At 35.3% G+C, this 16,761-nt stretch overlaps 1 protein-coding gene across 1 annotated transcript in view; it reads right to left on the bottom strand.

The window, feature by feature from the left end:
- Nucleotides 1–16,761, bottom strand: part of Ptprq (protein tyrosine phosphatase receptor type Q) — a 171,306-nt gene that overhangs the window by 96,709 nt on the left and 57,836 nt on the right. Inside the window, exons 20-25 of the mRNA XM_069989182.1 lie at nucleotides 12,116–12,284; nucleotides 9,758–10,045; nucleotides 9,233–9,508; nucleotides 8,743–8,894; nucleotides 5,632–5,773; nucleotides 4,253–4,522 (exon numbers count right to left, since the gene is read on the bottom strand). Of these exons, the coding sequence (XP_069845283.1) occupies nucleotides 4,253–4,522; nucleotides 5,632–5,773; nucleotides 8,743–8,894; nucleotides 9,233–9,508; nucleotides 9,758–10,045; nucleotides 12,116–12,284 (1,297 nt within the window). The remainder of the gene's footprint in view (nucleotides 1–4,252; nucleotides 4,523–5,631; nucleotides 5,774–8,742; nucleotides 8,895–9,232; nucleotides 9,509–9,757; nucleotides 10,046–12,115; nucleotides 12,285–16,761) is intronic.

Below are 16,761 nucleotides of genomic sequence, written 5' to 3'. Positions count from 1 at the left end.
GCTCCCAAAATTTTCAGCTTAGTTACCGTTACCTACATGTACTGTTGAAGCTCCCCAATTCCTATTTCAGAAACGTGGATTATGGCCTTGAGTTTCTAAAGTAGGACATCAGAAGCCCAACTATAAGAAACAACCGAAATTCACAGTAGCCCCATATGTATGTGCATAGGACCATATAAAATGATACTAATAGAAATGATCTCCATGATGTAAAAACAAGAGGGTTTTTTCCTTGTAGTTGTTTTGTTTTTGTTTCTCTTTTTTAAAAAAATTTTGTAGAGTACCGTTTGTAGTTATTTCTTTTGTCTTTTTTTTCTCCTTTGGTTTATTCCCCTTGGTTACGGTTTCTGATTTCAGAACAGGTACCCCTTGTCTTATGTATGTTTATCTAATTTGGGGAAGGGAAAGAAAATCACAGAAAGGGTGGGATAAAGGATGTGCTAATGCAACAACGTTATCCACTAGACACTAAGTTGGAAATGGAACTTTGCAACTTGGGGTGTGGGCAGTTGAGGGAGGGAAAGTGGCAGAAAACGAAGAAGGGGGTCACAGTGTTTGAAAAGAAATGTACTCATTACCTTTCTTATGTTACTGTGACCATTCCATATATCACCTTTACAATACTTTAAAGAAAAAAGGAACAAAGGTCTTCAGTAGAAATGGAGAACACAATGTACAAAATGTCTAATAACTGACTTATTTTTAGATATAGTATCCCTTCAAATTCTATATAGGTAGACTTTTAATTTTGAAGTAAGTTTCAATTCAAACTTGAAATTTAATAAATTATATATGTATACACACACACACATATATCAGAACCATAAATTCAAATAGCTCTCTACATCCATAAATACGTGTCTTGGTCCTGGTGAGAAACTGCTTTGTTCCTTGGATTGAGCTTTCTATTCTGAATACCAGTGTGTTCAGTAATAAGCCTTCTGCCTGGTTTTAGAGGTCTGAACACCTCACGTTCTTCAGAATTATTATCCTGTCTTTTTTTGGTCAGACCTCTGAAACTCAAGACTCTTTGTGGTTCCATGAAAACCAAGTTCCCTGGCGCTGGACTACCTTGGTGCAGGGTCCATACCTGGATTTTAATGTATTTTTCTTCTCTCTGACTCCATGTATCAATGATCTGCTGCCCTCTTACTGCTAAAACACCTGTCATCCCTTGGTAAGCCTGTCTGATATTATTTGCCAGTCCTCAGTGTATCTGGGTGACCTTCCTCAGTATTCCCCAAACATATAGAGTTATCAGAGACACCTAAAGACATACTTAGACACATGAGTCAGGGACCTTATTACTCAAGGTTAGGACTCAGAAAGCCTAGAATGAAGTCTAAGAATCTCTGTTAAAGCGTAGAATGCCACTGAAGGCTTTAATTAAGGCCTCGCATTGGAGGGCTTTGAAGAATGAATAAAATTTTCTGTGACACAGAAGGGGAGAAGAATACAATTAAAAGAGGCAAAGCAATTTAGTGGTGAAAATGTGCTAGGTAAATTTAAGGACAAGAATCTAGTCAATGTCTATTCAATAATGGGTGTTTAATGTTTTCTAAGATGAAAAATGAAATCACTGGATAAATTTTAACTAGTGATAAATTCTAGAATATATGTTGTGGACAATGAGACTAAGTAAAACACAAGGAAAACTGTAGGTGGCCTTGTACATATTCTGCTTTTCATGATCACTTTTGAGTTTCAGATATTAGTTTCAGCTAATAGAGTTCAACAGTACTATAAATTATATGTTGTAATCAATGCAGTTGGTTGGTGAGCCGGTGGAAAGATGAGACTGATAGGCAGGCTGGATTATTAAGCATACAGAATATAGGAACACTGAAGACTTTACCATGGGAGATAACAAGAATCTAACAGGGGATGGTAGCAGTCAAGATTACAAAGGAGGGCCAAACCAAGAGCCATAACAAGAAGTGAATTGATAAGGTCTGATTCATGTAGGAGAGATAGGGAAAAACCTCAAGAAAACAGGTTCCCAGCTTAAGTTTTCCAACTGTGCATACATGTGAAAGAGACCGAGAAATTGAAAGAGAATACAATGCAAGAGACAGAATATTTGGACTGAGTATTGTTCTAGAAGAGATATGTAATTGAATTAAAATGAAAGTCACATCCTTAAAAGACAAAAAACAATGACATTCTGAGAGGGGGATATATCTAGGGTGTATGAAAAAGATAAGGAAAAATTTGATGGTAAGGCAGACAAATCAACATATTTGCTGTTATTAGTAACCTTAAGTATGGATGAGAGAGAAGGCAGACTGTCTTCAGAAGGGGAGCAAATTATTTTTTTCCACGGAAGATGGGCAACACTTTAACAAGAGCTGCATAAAAGGTGATAAGTAGCTGGCACAGATACAAAAGATGAGTTTATAGCTAAATGAGATAGAGCTGTTTCTGGTGTTTTGTCCTAACAATATTGAGCAGGCAGCAGACTCCTCGGAATCCTCCTGAGTGATGACACAGTTTGAGAGACCCAACAAGCAGGAGGTGATGCAGAAATGCTGTCCGTCGTTCCTGCAGGCTGCAAAGAACACTGCATTGGAAAGACAGAAGAAGAGAGGGAAGGCCTCTTGAGCTAGATCTGAAACCAGAGAAAGGGCAAGGTGTGCTTGAAAGGTCTAGATTTGCAATCCAGAAAAACCAACAAACAAAAACCAATAACAGGAGGAAAATTAGGAGAAGCAGATTTCTGAAGACTGAGGTAGGTTGGGGCAGTATGGGGATAGCCAGGTAAGGTTAAAATATGTTTCCAAGATAAAGGCTTTGGATATGCCAGGAGCAAATAATCATCCAGTGGCCTGTTTTTGGTTTGTGTTTTGCTTTTTGTGCTGGTCATGGGATTTGAACTCTGGGCCCTGTTCTTAAGCTTTATTGCTCAAAGTAGTACTCTACCACTTGAGATTCTCTTGTGGCTTTTTCAGTGTGTAATTGGAAATAAGAGTGTCCTGGACTTTCCTACCCAGACTGGCTTTGAAGCACAGTCCTCAGATCTCAGCTTCCTGAGGAACTAGGAGGTACAGGTATGAGCCAACCATGCCTACTCTAGTAGCATGTTTTATATTGGAGTTCTTTGGAATAAGCTTAGAGACTTCTTTTAGAGGTCACTGAATATTATTCATTAACATCTAAATCAGCTGATCAGAAGTGACTGCTAGTTTACTTCCTATTAGATCCAACAACCATAGATGTATGTTTATCAGGAAACAATCAAGTTTTAGTGTTCATGAGCTGGCAAAATATAGGAGAAAGTAGGAGGCTTCTAACAAGCACTGTTAGGGAGAACAGAAGCTCTTTTTGTAATTTAGAACTTGGTGGCTTGTTAGTTTTACTCAAATAATTTGAAAGAAATGGGGAGTACAAGAAAAGAAAATAGATTTGAATAAATCTGACACTACAGCCAAAAAACCCAGGGAAGCATTGGAAATACCATGAAAATAAGCAAGAAAAAGAGTTTTATACTGCAAAGCTTATTTGTACTTTCCTTCCTTTCAACTGTGATAAAATATAAATGATAATTCAGATTTTGTAGAAACACATTAAAACATATTTCTCCTTTTTTCCCTTGCAACCCCCCAAAATTATGCACTATACAGCTAGTAGTCATGGACAGCTGAGGACTGAAGAAGCATCTACTGTGCATTTTAATACACATTTTCCATCTTTTAATAAATGTCCAACATATGCCCATGGCTCATCCCTGTAATCCCAGCTAAGGCTGGGATCTGAGTATCATGGTTCAAAGACAGCAGGGGCACAAAAGTCTGTGACACTCTTATCTCCAGTAAACCATCCAGAGAAAGCTGATGTGGTGCTGTGCTCAAGAGGCAGAGTCTAGCCTTGAACACAAAGAGGTTCAGGGACAGCACCCAGGCACAGAGTTCAAGTCCCAGGACTGGCAAAAAAAAAAGGATGGATGGATAGATAGATAGATAGATAGATAGATAGATAGATAGATACATACATACATACATACATACATACATACATACATACATACATACATAAGTAGGTAGGTAGACAGATAGATAGATAGATAGATAGATAGATAGATAGATAGATAGATAGATAGATAGATAGATAGATAAGAGAGAAAGAAAGAGAAAGAGATATAAAACAAGAAGGTTATAAATAGCTTGCATTGACAGTTTATGACCCAGGTTACAAAGCATTAAACATTTCATGCTAGTTAGAAATTTGGCACAGGTTAGCTGTCCCCCTTAGTTACCTGTTTCAGGTAGTGTGCTGACGTTGCATGCACTCTCATTACCTTCACCAGCTGAGGTTGAAGCTCTTACTTTGAAGACATATGAGGTATTAGCCAGAAGTTTTAAGAAAGTATGCATGTGATCTTGGGGAGAGACCTTTGTAGCATTCCTTTCAAGAGTTATTGTATAGTGTGTGATTATTCCATTGGCTTTTTTGGGTGGATCCCACTTCACTAAAATTGATTGCCAGTTACTTGCCGTACACTGAACATGCTGCACCACATCTGGAACTTAAAAGACACATAATGCCCAATGTTAAAATCTGTACACATGTACACATTAAATTATTGGATATGTGCTTGCTAGGTAAAATTAGAGTTAAGAATAGAGATAGAATAAAACCTTAACATATCAACTTTTCCTTGTGTTGTCAGGTAGTTTTTTTTGTTTTGTTTTGTTTTTTCATTTGCTGGTCATGAGGCTTGAACTCTGGGCCTGGGTGCTGACCCTCAGCTCTTCAGCTCAAGAGTAGCTCTCTTACCACAGTGCCACTTCTGGTTTTCTGGTGGTTAATTGGAGATAAGAGTCTCACGAACTTTCCTACCCAGGCTGTCTTTGAACCATGATCCTCATATCTCAGCCTCCTAAGTAGCTAGGTTTATAGGCTTGAGCCACTGGCACCAGGCATCAGGTAGTTTTTAAGTGGATCAAATGGTTTTGGCATGTTGCTATACTCTTTTGTTAAAGCTTGCAGTACTGAATCAATTACTGAATTTATTTTTGGGGGTGCAACCCGCAATCACATTGTTAAATCCTTAGAAACAGTTGGGTTGCCTGGAGCCCTAGCACTGGTTGGTGCCTGTCCTCTTAATCAAAAAGAAACAAGCTTTAGCAATATTTTGTCATGGGACCTTTTGGTAGATGTTGTATTATCTTAGTGTAGCACATCAAGGCTCAAAAGGCCTGGGGAAATGAATGACTGATTTAGGGATTCTGTTTTAATAACATAGTTCTTCTTAAGAAGAAGTTTGAGAATCACTTTTAGAAGCCATTGAATATGATTCACCAAAAAACCCTAAATCTGTTAGATCTGACTGATAGTATATTTTTCCCCCTTGTGTCTGCTATCTCAGTTAATCCTATGCTTTAGGTAATTTTCATAGTTGTTCTAGAAGCTTACTTTCTCATAAAACTAGGCTTCTGTTTAAGTTTCTCATTTCAAGAAGAAAATTGGGAAGTATCAGTAAATATATATTTATAAACACACATGGATGATTTCAGTCAAGACTCAGCTTAAAGAACTGAAAATTGAATGGAGAACTAAATAGTGATGCTTTGTTAGGGAGAGGAAAGAGAAAGAGAATTAAGTATTACACATTCAGTATCGACCATTTCTAACCTGATTCTTGGGTTGTAAATTTTACTACATTACTAAATTGATTCCCATTTCCAACTTTAGTAAATGCAGACACGCTGACAGAGTAGGTGCTGACTGGTTCAAGTCCAACAAGTTTGGTTTGAGTTTGAAAACCTGAAATATTCTGAAAAAATACAAAAATCCATTCTTAGTAATCAACACACATTTGTTTGTAACTAGAAGAAAGGTAAACCATACATGGGATTATGCATAAACACATATACATAACATGTTATTAAATGTGGGACTGTAGATTGATGTTGAACTTAGGTTACTAAATAATAGGAAATAAAAGGAAGGTGAGAGTAAGTGAGCAAGTCAGTCTGATCAAATTTGTATATGAGTATGAAATACCACATGAGTCTTCTTTGAACAATTAGTATATATTAACACATGATCAGAATATAAAACAGTGGAGGTGGACACCAGTGGGAAAGATAAATAGAGAGGGCAATGGAGCATGAGAATAAACAAAATACTTTATGTACAAATGTGAGAATGAAACAATGAAGCTGGTGGAGACTTTGGGAAAAGGAGAAGGAGGGTGACAGAGGGTGACAGTGGATGCCTGTGATCAGGATGTAATGTATGCATGCGTGGACATGTATGGACATGTGTCAGAATGACCCTCACTAATTAATTAAAAACATAATCAATTAAAACCTTATTAATTGATACTAAAATATGGAAAACTATTTTAATACAAAGAAGTTATTCCTTCTATATGTATTGTATGGTTCAATAGATATTGTAAGTGCTTAAAATAAATCCCTCACAGGGTGTACTTAGGATGAACTGGGCTTCCTCTTTGCCTAGAGTAATCACTTACTTGACATTAAAAAAAAAAAAACTAGTGTAGTTTTTAGTTTCAGCTTATTTATTTGGCTTTTACATGAATTTATTCATTCATTCCTTTCCCTTGCATTTGCTAAAATTAAAGCTCCAAATTTAAAATCCAATTTTTTGTTTGTTACTGAAGTTTGAGTTTCTCTAAATTCACCTAAATTCCTTTTTAATATCTACTAGCATGATTAAATAAGTAAATATATTTGTTAACTACTGCAGCTTAGGTATTGGAAACAAAATAATGACTAAAGAAGGAGTTCTTCTCTGTAGAATCCCAAATGAATCTTATTTTCATAGAATTTTTTTTTTTGTAAAAAGAGAAAGGAAAAAAAGTTATTACATTTGACCAAAGAAGAATATAAAAGAGAATAGTTAATGTTCAAAAATTGTTCTTATGGGAAGAGAGTATGTTTGCCCATATGGTATAAGATTAAGAATCTTATATATGACAAAATAGAAACCATATTGATTGTTAATTAAATATTACAGATTCTACAATGATTTTTAACTCTTGCACTTACAATTAGAGATACTTAAAAATAATCTCTAGAAAGCCAGGATCAATTTAGGGGATATATTATATCACCCATTTTCTCCCATTCTTTCACACTATTTATAATAAAGGACTTGGAGGTTGTAAATATCTATAAGATATGATATTGTGTATATATATATATATATATATAATATGCATTTTTTTGTTGTTGTGCTTGAACTCAAGGCCTTCGCGCTGTCCCTGAGCCTCTTTGTGCTCAAGGCTAGTGCAATCCTCAGATTCTTGGATACTTAGATACTCAGAACCTCTTCCTTATAGCTAGGATTACATGCATGAGCCACCAGTGCCAAGCAAGGAAAGTATATTTTAACAGTCTATAAACAATTGCTTATTGAGAAGAAAGCAAACATTAAACAAGTACATTTTCATTTTGGTTAGGAAGGGTAAGACCAGAGAAATCATGGAATACAGGAGTGCAGCTGAACGCAACAGTACCTATGCCTGTTATCCTAGCAACTATGGGAAGCTTAAAATAGGTTGAACCTGGCCCAGAAAGACAGTATTTTGGGTACCAGTAAAATATTAGTAGCAACTTTTTTTTTGATACAGAGTCTCACTGCCTGGCCCAGGCTAGCCTGGAATTTATAGCCTTCAGCCTCAGCTTTCTAAATGCTGGGATTACAGGTATGTTCCACCCCAACTAGTTCAATGGTAGCATGTCTATTGAAAAAAAAAACAACAGAATATTTACAAATGCTAGAATCTATCCAAGTATAATGTCCTGTCATTTTATTCTTAGAGCTACTTTGACACTTTATAAGTTTTTAGTTTTTGTTATTCTATGCATAACCACAGCAATAATACATATTCCATACAGACAAAGCAAATAAAAATGGAGAAATGTGGAGACAGATAACAGAGCTCTGGATGCATTGTGTCATTAACATATCTTATGGGAAGCAGCTTCCATATTGTGATTACAATGCAAATTCTATTCAGCTTATCAGATTTTAAAATGACCAACTGGCTTTGAGTAAGAAAGCCATTGTTCCAAGTTATATAAACTTAAACGCTGCTTTTGGATTTTACTATTTGCTTTTTAGCTATACAGGGCATAAAATAATTTACCTATTAATAAACTATTATGTCCTTATTGGACAAATTGTCCACTGACTATTCTATCTCTTTCTTGCTGTAATGCAATAAGAATATTTCAGATCTCCATTTGCCTTTGGGAAAAAAAATAAGAAAACTGCCTTAAAGAAATATTAGTTAATTATAACTTATTTTTCCAACAAATGATAGTAACCACACATACATATATTACAGACACTTTGTTAAGATCGGTTATTGGCTGTTTATCACTGATTCTGGAACCTGAAAATGGAAGACAAAAGGAATATTTCAAGTTACAAATGAGTTACCATTGAAAGTAAAAGAATACAGATTCATCTTAAAAGATCAATTATCTAGACACAGAGGTTCACACCTATAAGCCCAGGTATTGAAGGACTAGGTAAGAGAATCACAGTCCAGGCTGTCCCTAAGATAAAAACAGAAGACCTGTCCCCCAAATATCAAAAACAAAATCGACTGCGGATATGGTTAAAGTGGAAGAGCCCATGCCTAGCAATTGCAAGGCTGTATTCAAACCTAAGAAGCAACCAAAAAAAAAAAAAACCACACAAATAAAACAAAACCCAAACAAACAAGACTTAGTAGGTAAACATATGCTGCTGCAGTGAACCTACCTTATAAAATATAGTATCAGTTTCGTGGTCATGAATTTTAAAACTATATACTTTAACAATACCGCCTGGAAGAGGGCTTGGGCTCCATTTTAGCCACACCAAATCTGAAGTATAGTTGATCAAGGTCAAATTTTGAGGAGGTGCTAAGGGCACTGTTGGGAAACATATTAGAAAATTTGTCTTCATAAAACTTTGAGCATTGTGACTAAGAGGATATATAAAATAATTATACTTTTTGTTTCAAAAGCAAATATCAGAAGCTGTTATGTTTTGGCACATGTAACTCAGTAACTCCAAAGTAGCTTTTTATAGGAAAAATGATCGTGAAGCTTCAAATAATAAAAAAAAAAATTCAAGAAGCAGATGAATAATGGCAAGTAAGCTATGAATGGGCAATCATAGTCCTTATTTTTCCATGCTGTTGCTTAGAAAGAGAGAGAGCAGGCACTGGAACACTTCAAGCATGAGAAGCAGCGTGGGTCCAGCTTACCTGACTCATCTGTGTAAAAGAAAAGAGAGCTGGAGGGACCAAGTCCTTTCACAGTTCTTGCAGCAGCAGAAAAGCTATATAATGTAAATGGTGAAAGCTCTTCCAGTATTATATAGTCATCAGCAGTAATAAAGGAATACTTTCCATGTGGTCCTTGTAATGTCAAATTGTAACTTATTATTATACCATTTGGCTTGAGTGGGGGATCCCAGGACAAGAGAATTGAGGAAGAGGACAGATTTTTAAAAGTATTGATGACTGGTGAAGTTTCTGGGACTGTAAAGGAAGAAGACAATATTAAATGAAACAAAAGAAAAAAAAAAAAAAGAAGTCCTAACTGGAGCTAATTTCAATAAGATACTATGTCAAACTGAAGAAAGGTAGAATTTATGCTATATATGTTGAAAGGCTAATTACTTGAGAACCAACAAAATCTAGGTAAGAATAATAGTTCCAGAAGAAAGCAATACAAATGAAGACAGCAATAATTATCTGTTTAATAAGCAATAAGGTAGTCCAGCCTACCATCTTCTTCAGTTTTGATGTGTAGCTGGGCAGTGTAGTTATCAGAGAATCCTTTTTCTGTTGATGGAGTGATTTTAAATATATAATCACTGTATTTTTCCAGATTACCAAAATACATGCTGTTTTCATATGTAACTAGTGTTCCCACATGGCCAGGCGTCTGCTGCAAATGCAGTGAAACATAGTAGAAGACTAGCCCGTTTGGCAGAGGTGGTGGGGACCAGCTTACATTTATTGCAGTTGATGAAATTGACTCATAAGTCAGGTTTCTCACAAGTCCTTCAGGTACTATGATAGGTGATGAACAAAGCATGAAAAATAATCAGTTATTTGAACTACAATTCACATTCACAAACAGGATACTCATCAAAACGGCATCTGTTACATTATCAGCTCTTACATTATTTAAATGCAGATGTGGTGAACACATATGTTAAATACCCTCTAATAATGTAAAATGTCAAAAGATGGTTTTCTTTCATGTGTATGAGAATTGCTTCATGAATATTTTTTTCTGGATTTTTCTTTTTCTTTAACATGGAGATGGTGTACCTGGGTCTATGGGTGCATGACTATTCATATAATTAAGAACTTTTGGAATTAAAAAACAGTTTTACTTTCTTGTAAAGATTATCTTATTAGTTCTATGAAGACAAGTACTCAGAGAAAATGTCAACTTGCTCAAGGTTATACTGGTAGTAAGAACATTTAATACTATTAACAATTTCTGGTTATCAATAACAGAATCTTATCAATAACAGAATCTCTCTATCAGAGTACCAACCCACATTGGCATTTCAAGAAATTACTTCCCAGAACTCAGGAGGCAGAGATCAGAAGATCATGGTTTGAGGACAGTGAAGGTAGGAAAATCGTGGTTCCAGACTAGCTCAGACAAAATTGGTGGGAGACCAGATGTAAATAAATTTAAAAGGCTCTTGGTATGGCTCAAATGGTAGAGAACTTGTTTAGCAAGTAAATGCTCAAGGCCATTTTGTAGACCCATGAGCTCTACAAAAACAAAAACGAAAGAAGTTGTTCTACTTACAAAAGTTCTTATTCTCAGATATTAGCTGTCCTTTGAAATTGTATTCAATTAACATAAATTTGAAATACCACATGAAGCAGAACTATTATAATTAATAAAATATCTTTTTGGAGATATCTGCTTTTAAAGAATGACTGAAGGCCCTTGAAGGATTAATGTATTCTAATGTTAAAAAAAAAGGGAAAAGAAAATGAAATGTTATTGGCCATGTGCTATCCTACAGTATTTTTGTTAAAAACTCCAAAAATTCATATTTCTCATATTTCTTATATTCTGTGTATGCTTTTGTAAATGACTTTTCCAACAATAAGGAAAGCATTGATTTCCTCTATATGTCATAGGTTAGTTTATGATTTTTCAAATAATAAAACTATAATTCTATTCTCCGTAGGTGTTTAGGCCAATACCATTTCTCAAAACAGCACTAATCTTTTTATTTTTTGGCCTGTTGTAGAGCCTGAACTCTGGGCCTGCTGTCCCTCAGCTCTTCAGCTCAAGGCTAGCATGCCACTTCCAGCTTTTTCTGCTTATGTAGTGCTGAGGAATTGAACCCAGGTGCTTCATGCATGCAAGGCAAGCACTCTATCACTGAGCCACCTTCCCAGCCCAGGTTCTAAACTTTTTAAAACCAAAAGGACAACAGGAACAACTGCAAGGAAAATGGGCAAGGATCCACTTGCCACTGTAGTCTCAAAACTGAAACTTAGAAAACTCCAAGAGCTCCAATCCTTCTACTTTTCTAACACCAGCACAAACAGGATTCTGCACAAACTGCATGCAAGAAATGTCTTAAATTAAGACAAGATAGTTTGAGATGTTAGTCACAAATGCAATAAGCCAAAAAATGCTGAATGAAATGCTATGTAAACTCAAAGTCTGAAAAGGAAACAAACTAGCTGCAGTAACTTTAAAAGAGGAGTTCCTAAAGCAAATAGACAAATATATTAATATTTAGAAAACCCATCCACATTAACATAAGTATTTTTCATGCCCTTAACTGCGTAGATGGTTGTGACATCCTTCAAAACAATAAAAACAAGAGAATTTTTGTGCATAAAAGGTAGCAGCTTTCATGGAGAAAAGACTGTTATTATAATATTTTATATAATATGATAATAGTTAATAATATAATTGCTAATATTATAATATATAATAATATATTATAATAGTTTTCAAGCTAGATCAAATACATTGTAAACTCCTGTAGTAAATGAGCAGGTTTATAGATTTTGCATAGAAAGTTCTTGAAATCATTATTTAAAATTTCAATTAATCCAAGTTGAGATTGATAAATATTTACAATTACATACTGTCTTGATCTGTGTATACTTGAATTATATCACTGCTTTTATTCCCATTTCCAACCGAAGTACTTGCTGTTAACCAAAAAGTATAGTGGCTGAATATTGCCAGTTTATCTATTATTGCAGATGAGGTCATATTGCCAAATTCATTGGTTACTTCATGGAGTGTAAAATTCTGAAAAATAAATGTATTTTTAACACTTCAGAATGCATTTTAGATGCATTAATGTTTCAAAATAGCTATTATTCAGAAATTGTCTTCTATTAGTTTAATGTACTAATTGTTAAGAAGATCAGCACCGAATTGTTTGTGTGTGCCAGTCCTGAGGCTTGAGTTCAGGGCCTGGCCCTGGCCCTGAAGGTGTTCACTCAAGGTTTCACTAAGTTACTTTAGCCACGCTTCTGCTTCTGACTTTTTAGTGGTTCATTGAAGATAAGAGTCTCCCTGGCAGGTTTCAACCACAATCCTCAAATCTCAGCCTCCTGAGCAGTTAGAATTACAGGCATGAGCCATTAATGTACACTGACCTTTTTTTTTTTTTTTTTGTCGGTCATGGGGCTTGAACTCTGGGCCTGGGCGCTGTCCCTCAGCTCTTCAGCTCAAGGCGAGTGCTCTACCACTTGAGCTACAGCGCCACTTCTACACTGACCATTTTTAAAGCAGCAATTACAGTGAAAATATGCTTATAGGAAAAGAAAAATAGATGGTAGCAGTTTTATTGCCAAATCACAATATAAACTAGCAAGGAGCCAAAGTTGAAATATTGAGCTGATGACAAAGGTCAGATGGCCAAGGGAGAGCTCTTCCCACTGTGCTGAGGGCTATCAGTTTTCATTATGAAACACTAGTATTTTTCAAAGCATTGGTTTTCTTCTTGACATTTTGGGAATATTACAAAACTCAAAATGTTTTCCTCCCATCAATGATGGGGAAAGTATGGAAGTGTCTATTTCTTTCTATTAACTCAAAGAATTCACTGGTAGTTGTCCTTAGTAACTTCTCCTTTTGGCTACAATTTGCAGGGAGCGAAGAGACAGAAGTTAAAGGTACTGCTCTATACCAAGCAAGAAAAATGTCTAAGTTCTCCTGCTAGACTCCAATTATATTTACTACTAAATGTATTTTAATATTTGAAGTATTCATTTCTGACCAAATTTTAAAGACAAAACACATTTCCAAACAAGATTAATTCCAAAATTAAAAAAAATAGCTTTTGAAAGCATGTACATAGTCAGGTTTGGTGGTATATGGCATTACACAGGGAGACCTTGATATATATAAATGTGTAATCTGTATGAGTAATTGTACAGTAATGACTATTTCTGATGAGCAATCTGAGTCATACCAATCTATGTAAAGCCTTTTGGGTTTTATAGGTCTAGATTCAAGTCCTGACAGAGTAGCCCAGCATAAATGATCTAATCTCAAAGGTTCTCTTCCCTCAGCTATAAAAAGAGAATAATGGTTTTCACTTCACAGAGAGCTTTAAAATCAGATCACAAAGACACACATAGAGCAACCAGTGCCATGCCTTGCACTCAGTAAAAACAGTTTATGTGTTCTTTTCACTTGTCAATCATAAACATCAGTCGATCTGACTTAAGTTTATAGTTAAGATAGTTCTGAAATTTGTCACGTTAAATATTTGAGGGGAAAAAGAATGAACACAATAAAGAACTACCTTGATTTTGTGGTGGTTTTTTTATGGAAATAGACACTTTAAAATCTCACACAAAATAGGCTGTATGAATTCCATTGCCTTCAGTACATCTACTTTAGGCATGGAGTAACTGGTGTATATAAAGCACTACTTACAGTATGAATTACTTAAGGATTTTTGAATAAATTGCAATTATTCTTCACCTAGGACTTATTCTAATTACTATGTCCTTGATTAGGGAGTAATGAATGATATTTTAATCACCCAGAAATCTTTCCTTCTGGATGTGTGACTTAACATACAAACACACATAACAAATTTATAAATTGGTTCAGTTAAGAAGAAGATTATCTCATTCATCTACTTAATTCATTTTGTTTGCTCAGCCATAATTTTTGGCTCAAATTATCTAAATGAGGCTTATTGTCTTTATGACTGGAAATCCAGTCATAAAGTATTTAGTAAAATCTTATATATTGTTCTAATCTATTAAAGTTCATTTAATATTTTCTTAATATTCAACATTATGTCAGGCACACTGAAGAAATAAGAAGTAAGTTAGTAGAAATTAAAATATAGAAAAGTTAGTACCTTATAGCAAACCTAATGTGAAACAAGGAAGAAGATGGATGGCTAAGTAGTAGAATGATTACATTCCCCAAGGAAAGATTACTTTACTTCATCCTGAAATGTTATAAAATTATAGCTAAGTAATGAAAATGTAAGCCTATTATATTGTAAATCTATTGGGCATTAAGCCTATGTATGACACTAGGCCAGAATACATCAGGGAAAGGAAAGATAAGTGTCATATGTCAATTTTCTTAAAATGCCAGATCTGGCAAAAGGAGTTAAAACAAGTAATAAATATATATGAAACAGAAGGTATGAAGTATGCTATAAATTACTATGGAAACGGAAAAAAGAAAAAACACAGCTTTCATTTCTGAGAATTTCTTCTATTCCAACAATCTAAAATAGAAAAGCAAGGTAGTGAACATATTGGTTTTTTTAAATTGTATATTCTTTTTTTAATTAATAAGTTTTTTTATTGTGAAAATACCGTACCGAGGGGTTACAATTACATGAGCAAGGTAATGGGTACATTTCTTATCAAGCATTGTTGCCTCCTCCCTTGTTTCCCCTTCCCATCCCTGCACGCCCATCTTCCTGTCCCCCCCCACCCCCCCCCGCCCCTGCCAAAGTTGTAAAGTTCGTTTTTCGACATAACATCTTGTACATCTCATTGTTGCAATGGTTTTTCTTTCTTGCTATTGTTTCTAACTTATTTATAAGATGATTTCTTTGTTGCTTTGTATGTCCGTCCCCCACAGTATAACCCCTGTTTTCACTGTATTTGATGTTGGCATAATTTGGGGAGGGGAAGGGAAAAAACCAAATTGTTTAAATAGGGATACAGGTGGACCCATTGAACATATTGTTTTTAACATTAACTTTAGGAATACAGTAACCATGACTGAATATCAAGGAATACGAGGCTAGAACTCTGAAATATTTTAACATCCTTAGCCTGTGCCTTCTTGCAGCTGTCCCACTTAAAAGCATTCTTAAGATAACTTAATCAAAGTTAAGACTTGTTCTAAAACAGATAAATTCCAAATTGGATCATATTATGTACCCAAGTTTGAATAGCAGTTTTGGAAGATCATGCTGAAACCATAGTCAGACATTCATACTTGAGTATTAAATGTGGACAAATAGTCAAAATAATTGTGATAAGCTTTAAATATATGGCACAAAGGCTTTAAATAGATTGCACAGAGGTAAAAGCATTCCTAGGATCTAGAATTATAAGATCCATTTCTCACTGCCTTTTTTTTTTTCAATGTAGAAAAGCATCCTTGCCTTTAGTTTAAGCCCCAGTAATGGCACAAGGCAAAGAAGGTGGGAGAGGGGGATATATGAGAATTTCAAAGTCATCATCAACATACATTTGCTAATTCTTACTTGTGAAGTACACACTCTGTAAGTGTCCCCTAAGGTAGCATTTAACAGATTATATTCTACTTCTCTCTATGTTTGATTCAATCGCAGTGACTCTAACTTTGCTCTTTCTGTATAGAAGAATATTGTGAATATTTAATTTGCAAAAACGCTATAATTCTTTGAAAAATTAAAATTCAGTCATTTTACTCAATGTACACTAGATTAAAATATGAATTATGTAACTGTGGGTAAGATAAGCAAGTGAAAATAAGGGAGAATGCCCTGTGGTATAACCTCTGTTTACACTGTATATGATTCTGGTGCCCTGCATCTTGTATACACATTTTTCTAATTTGGGAAGAGGAAGGGAAATAACAAAATGCTGAAACAAGGATACAATTGACCCATTGTAGCAATGAGATGTACAAGATACTATGTTGAAAACAAACTTTACAGCTTCTGGGTGGGGGAGGGAGGAGTTGGGGAGATGGGGAGGGAAGGGTGGTACGGGAAAAACAAAAGAAGGGGTAACAATGCTCAATAGGAAATGGACCCATTACCTTACGCATGTAACTATAACCCCTCTGTACAGTATCTTTACAATAAACAAAAAACATTTAAAAAAGAAAATAAGAGAGAATAAAGGAAAGGGAGACATTAATCAAGAAGGATTATACTCATAACCTGACTTAGGAAATTATAACCCCTATGTACAACTCCTTAATAGTCACAATAAAAATGCAAAAACTTCTCTTAATTAAATTCATTTTTGTTATTTCTTTTTTTTTTTTTTTTTTTTTGTCGGTCGTGGTGCTTGAACTCTGGGCCTGGGCGTTGTCCCTCAGCTCTTCAGCTCAAGGCGAGCGCTCTACCACTTGAGCTACAGCACCACTTCCGGTTTTCTGGTGATTTTTTGGAGATAGGAGTCTCACGGTCTTTCTTGCCTGGGCTGGCTTTGAACCGCGATTCTCAGATCTCAGCCTCCTGAGTAGCTAGGATTACAGGCGTGAGCCACCAATGCCCGGCCATTTTTGTTATTTCTAT

Source organism: Dipodomys merriami, unplaced genomic scaffold (assembly GCF_024711535.1).
Source record: "Dipodomys merriami isolate MVZ:Mamm:240054 unplaced genomic scaffold, mDipMer1.0.p SCAF_10, whole genome shotgun sequence".
Taxonomy (NCBI): Eukaryota; Metazoa; Chordata; class Mammalia; order Rodentia; family Heteromyidae; genus Dipodomys; species Dipodomys merriami.
The sequence above is the reverse complement of the archived record's forward strand: the minus strand, read 5'-3'. Positions and strand labels throughout refer to the sequence as shown.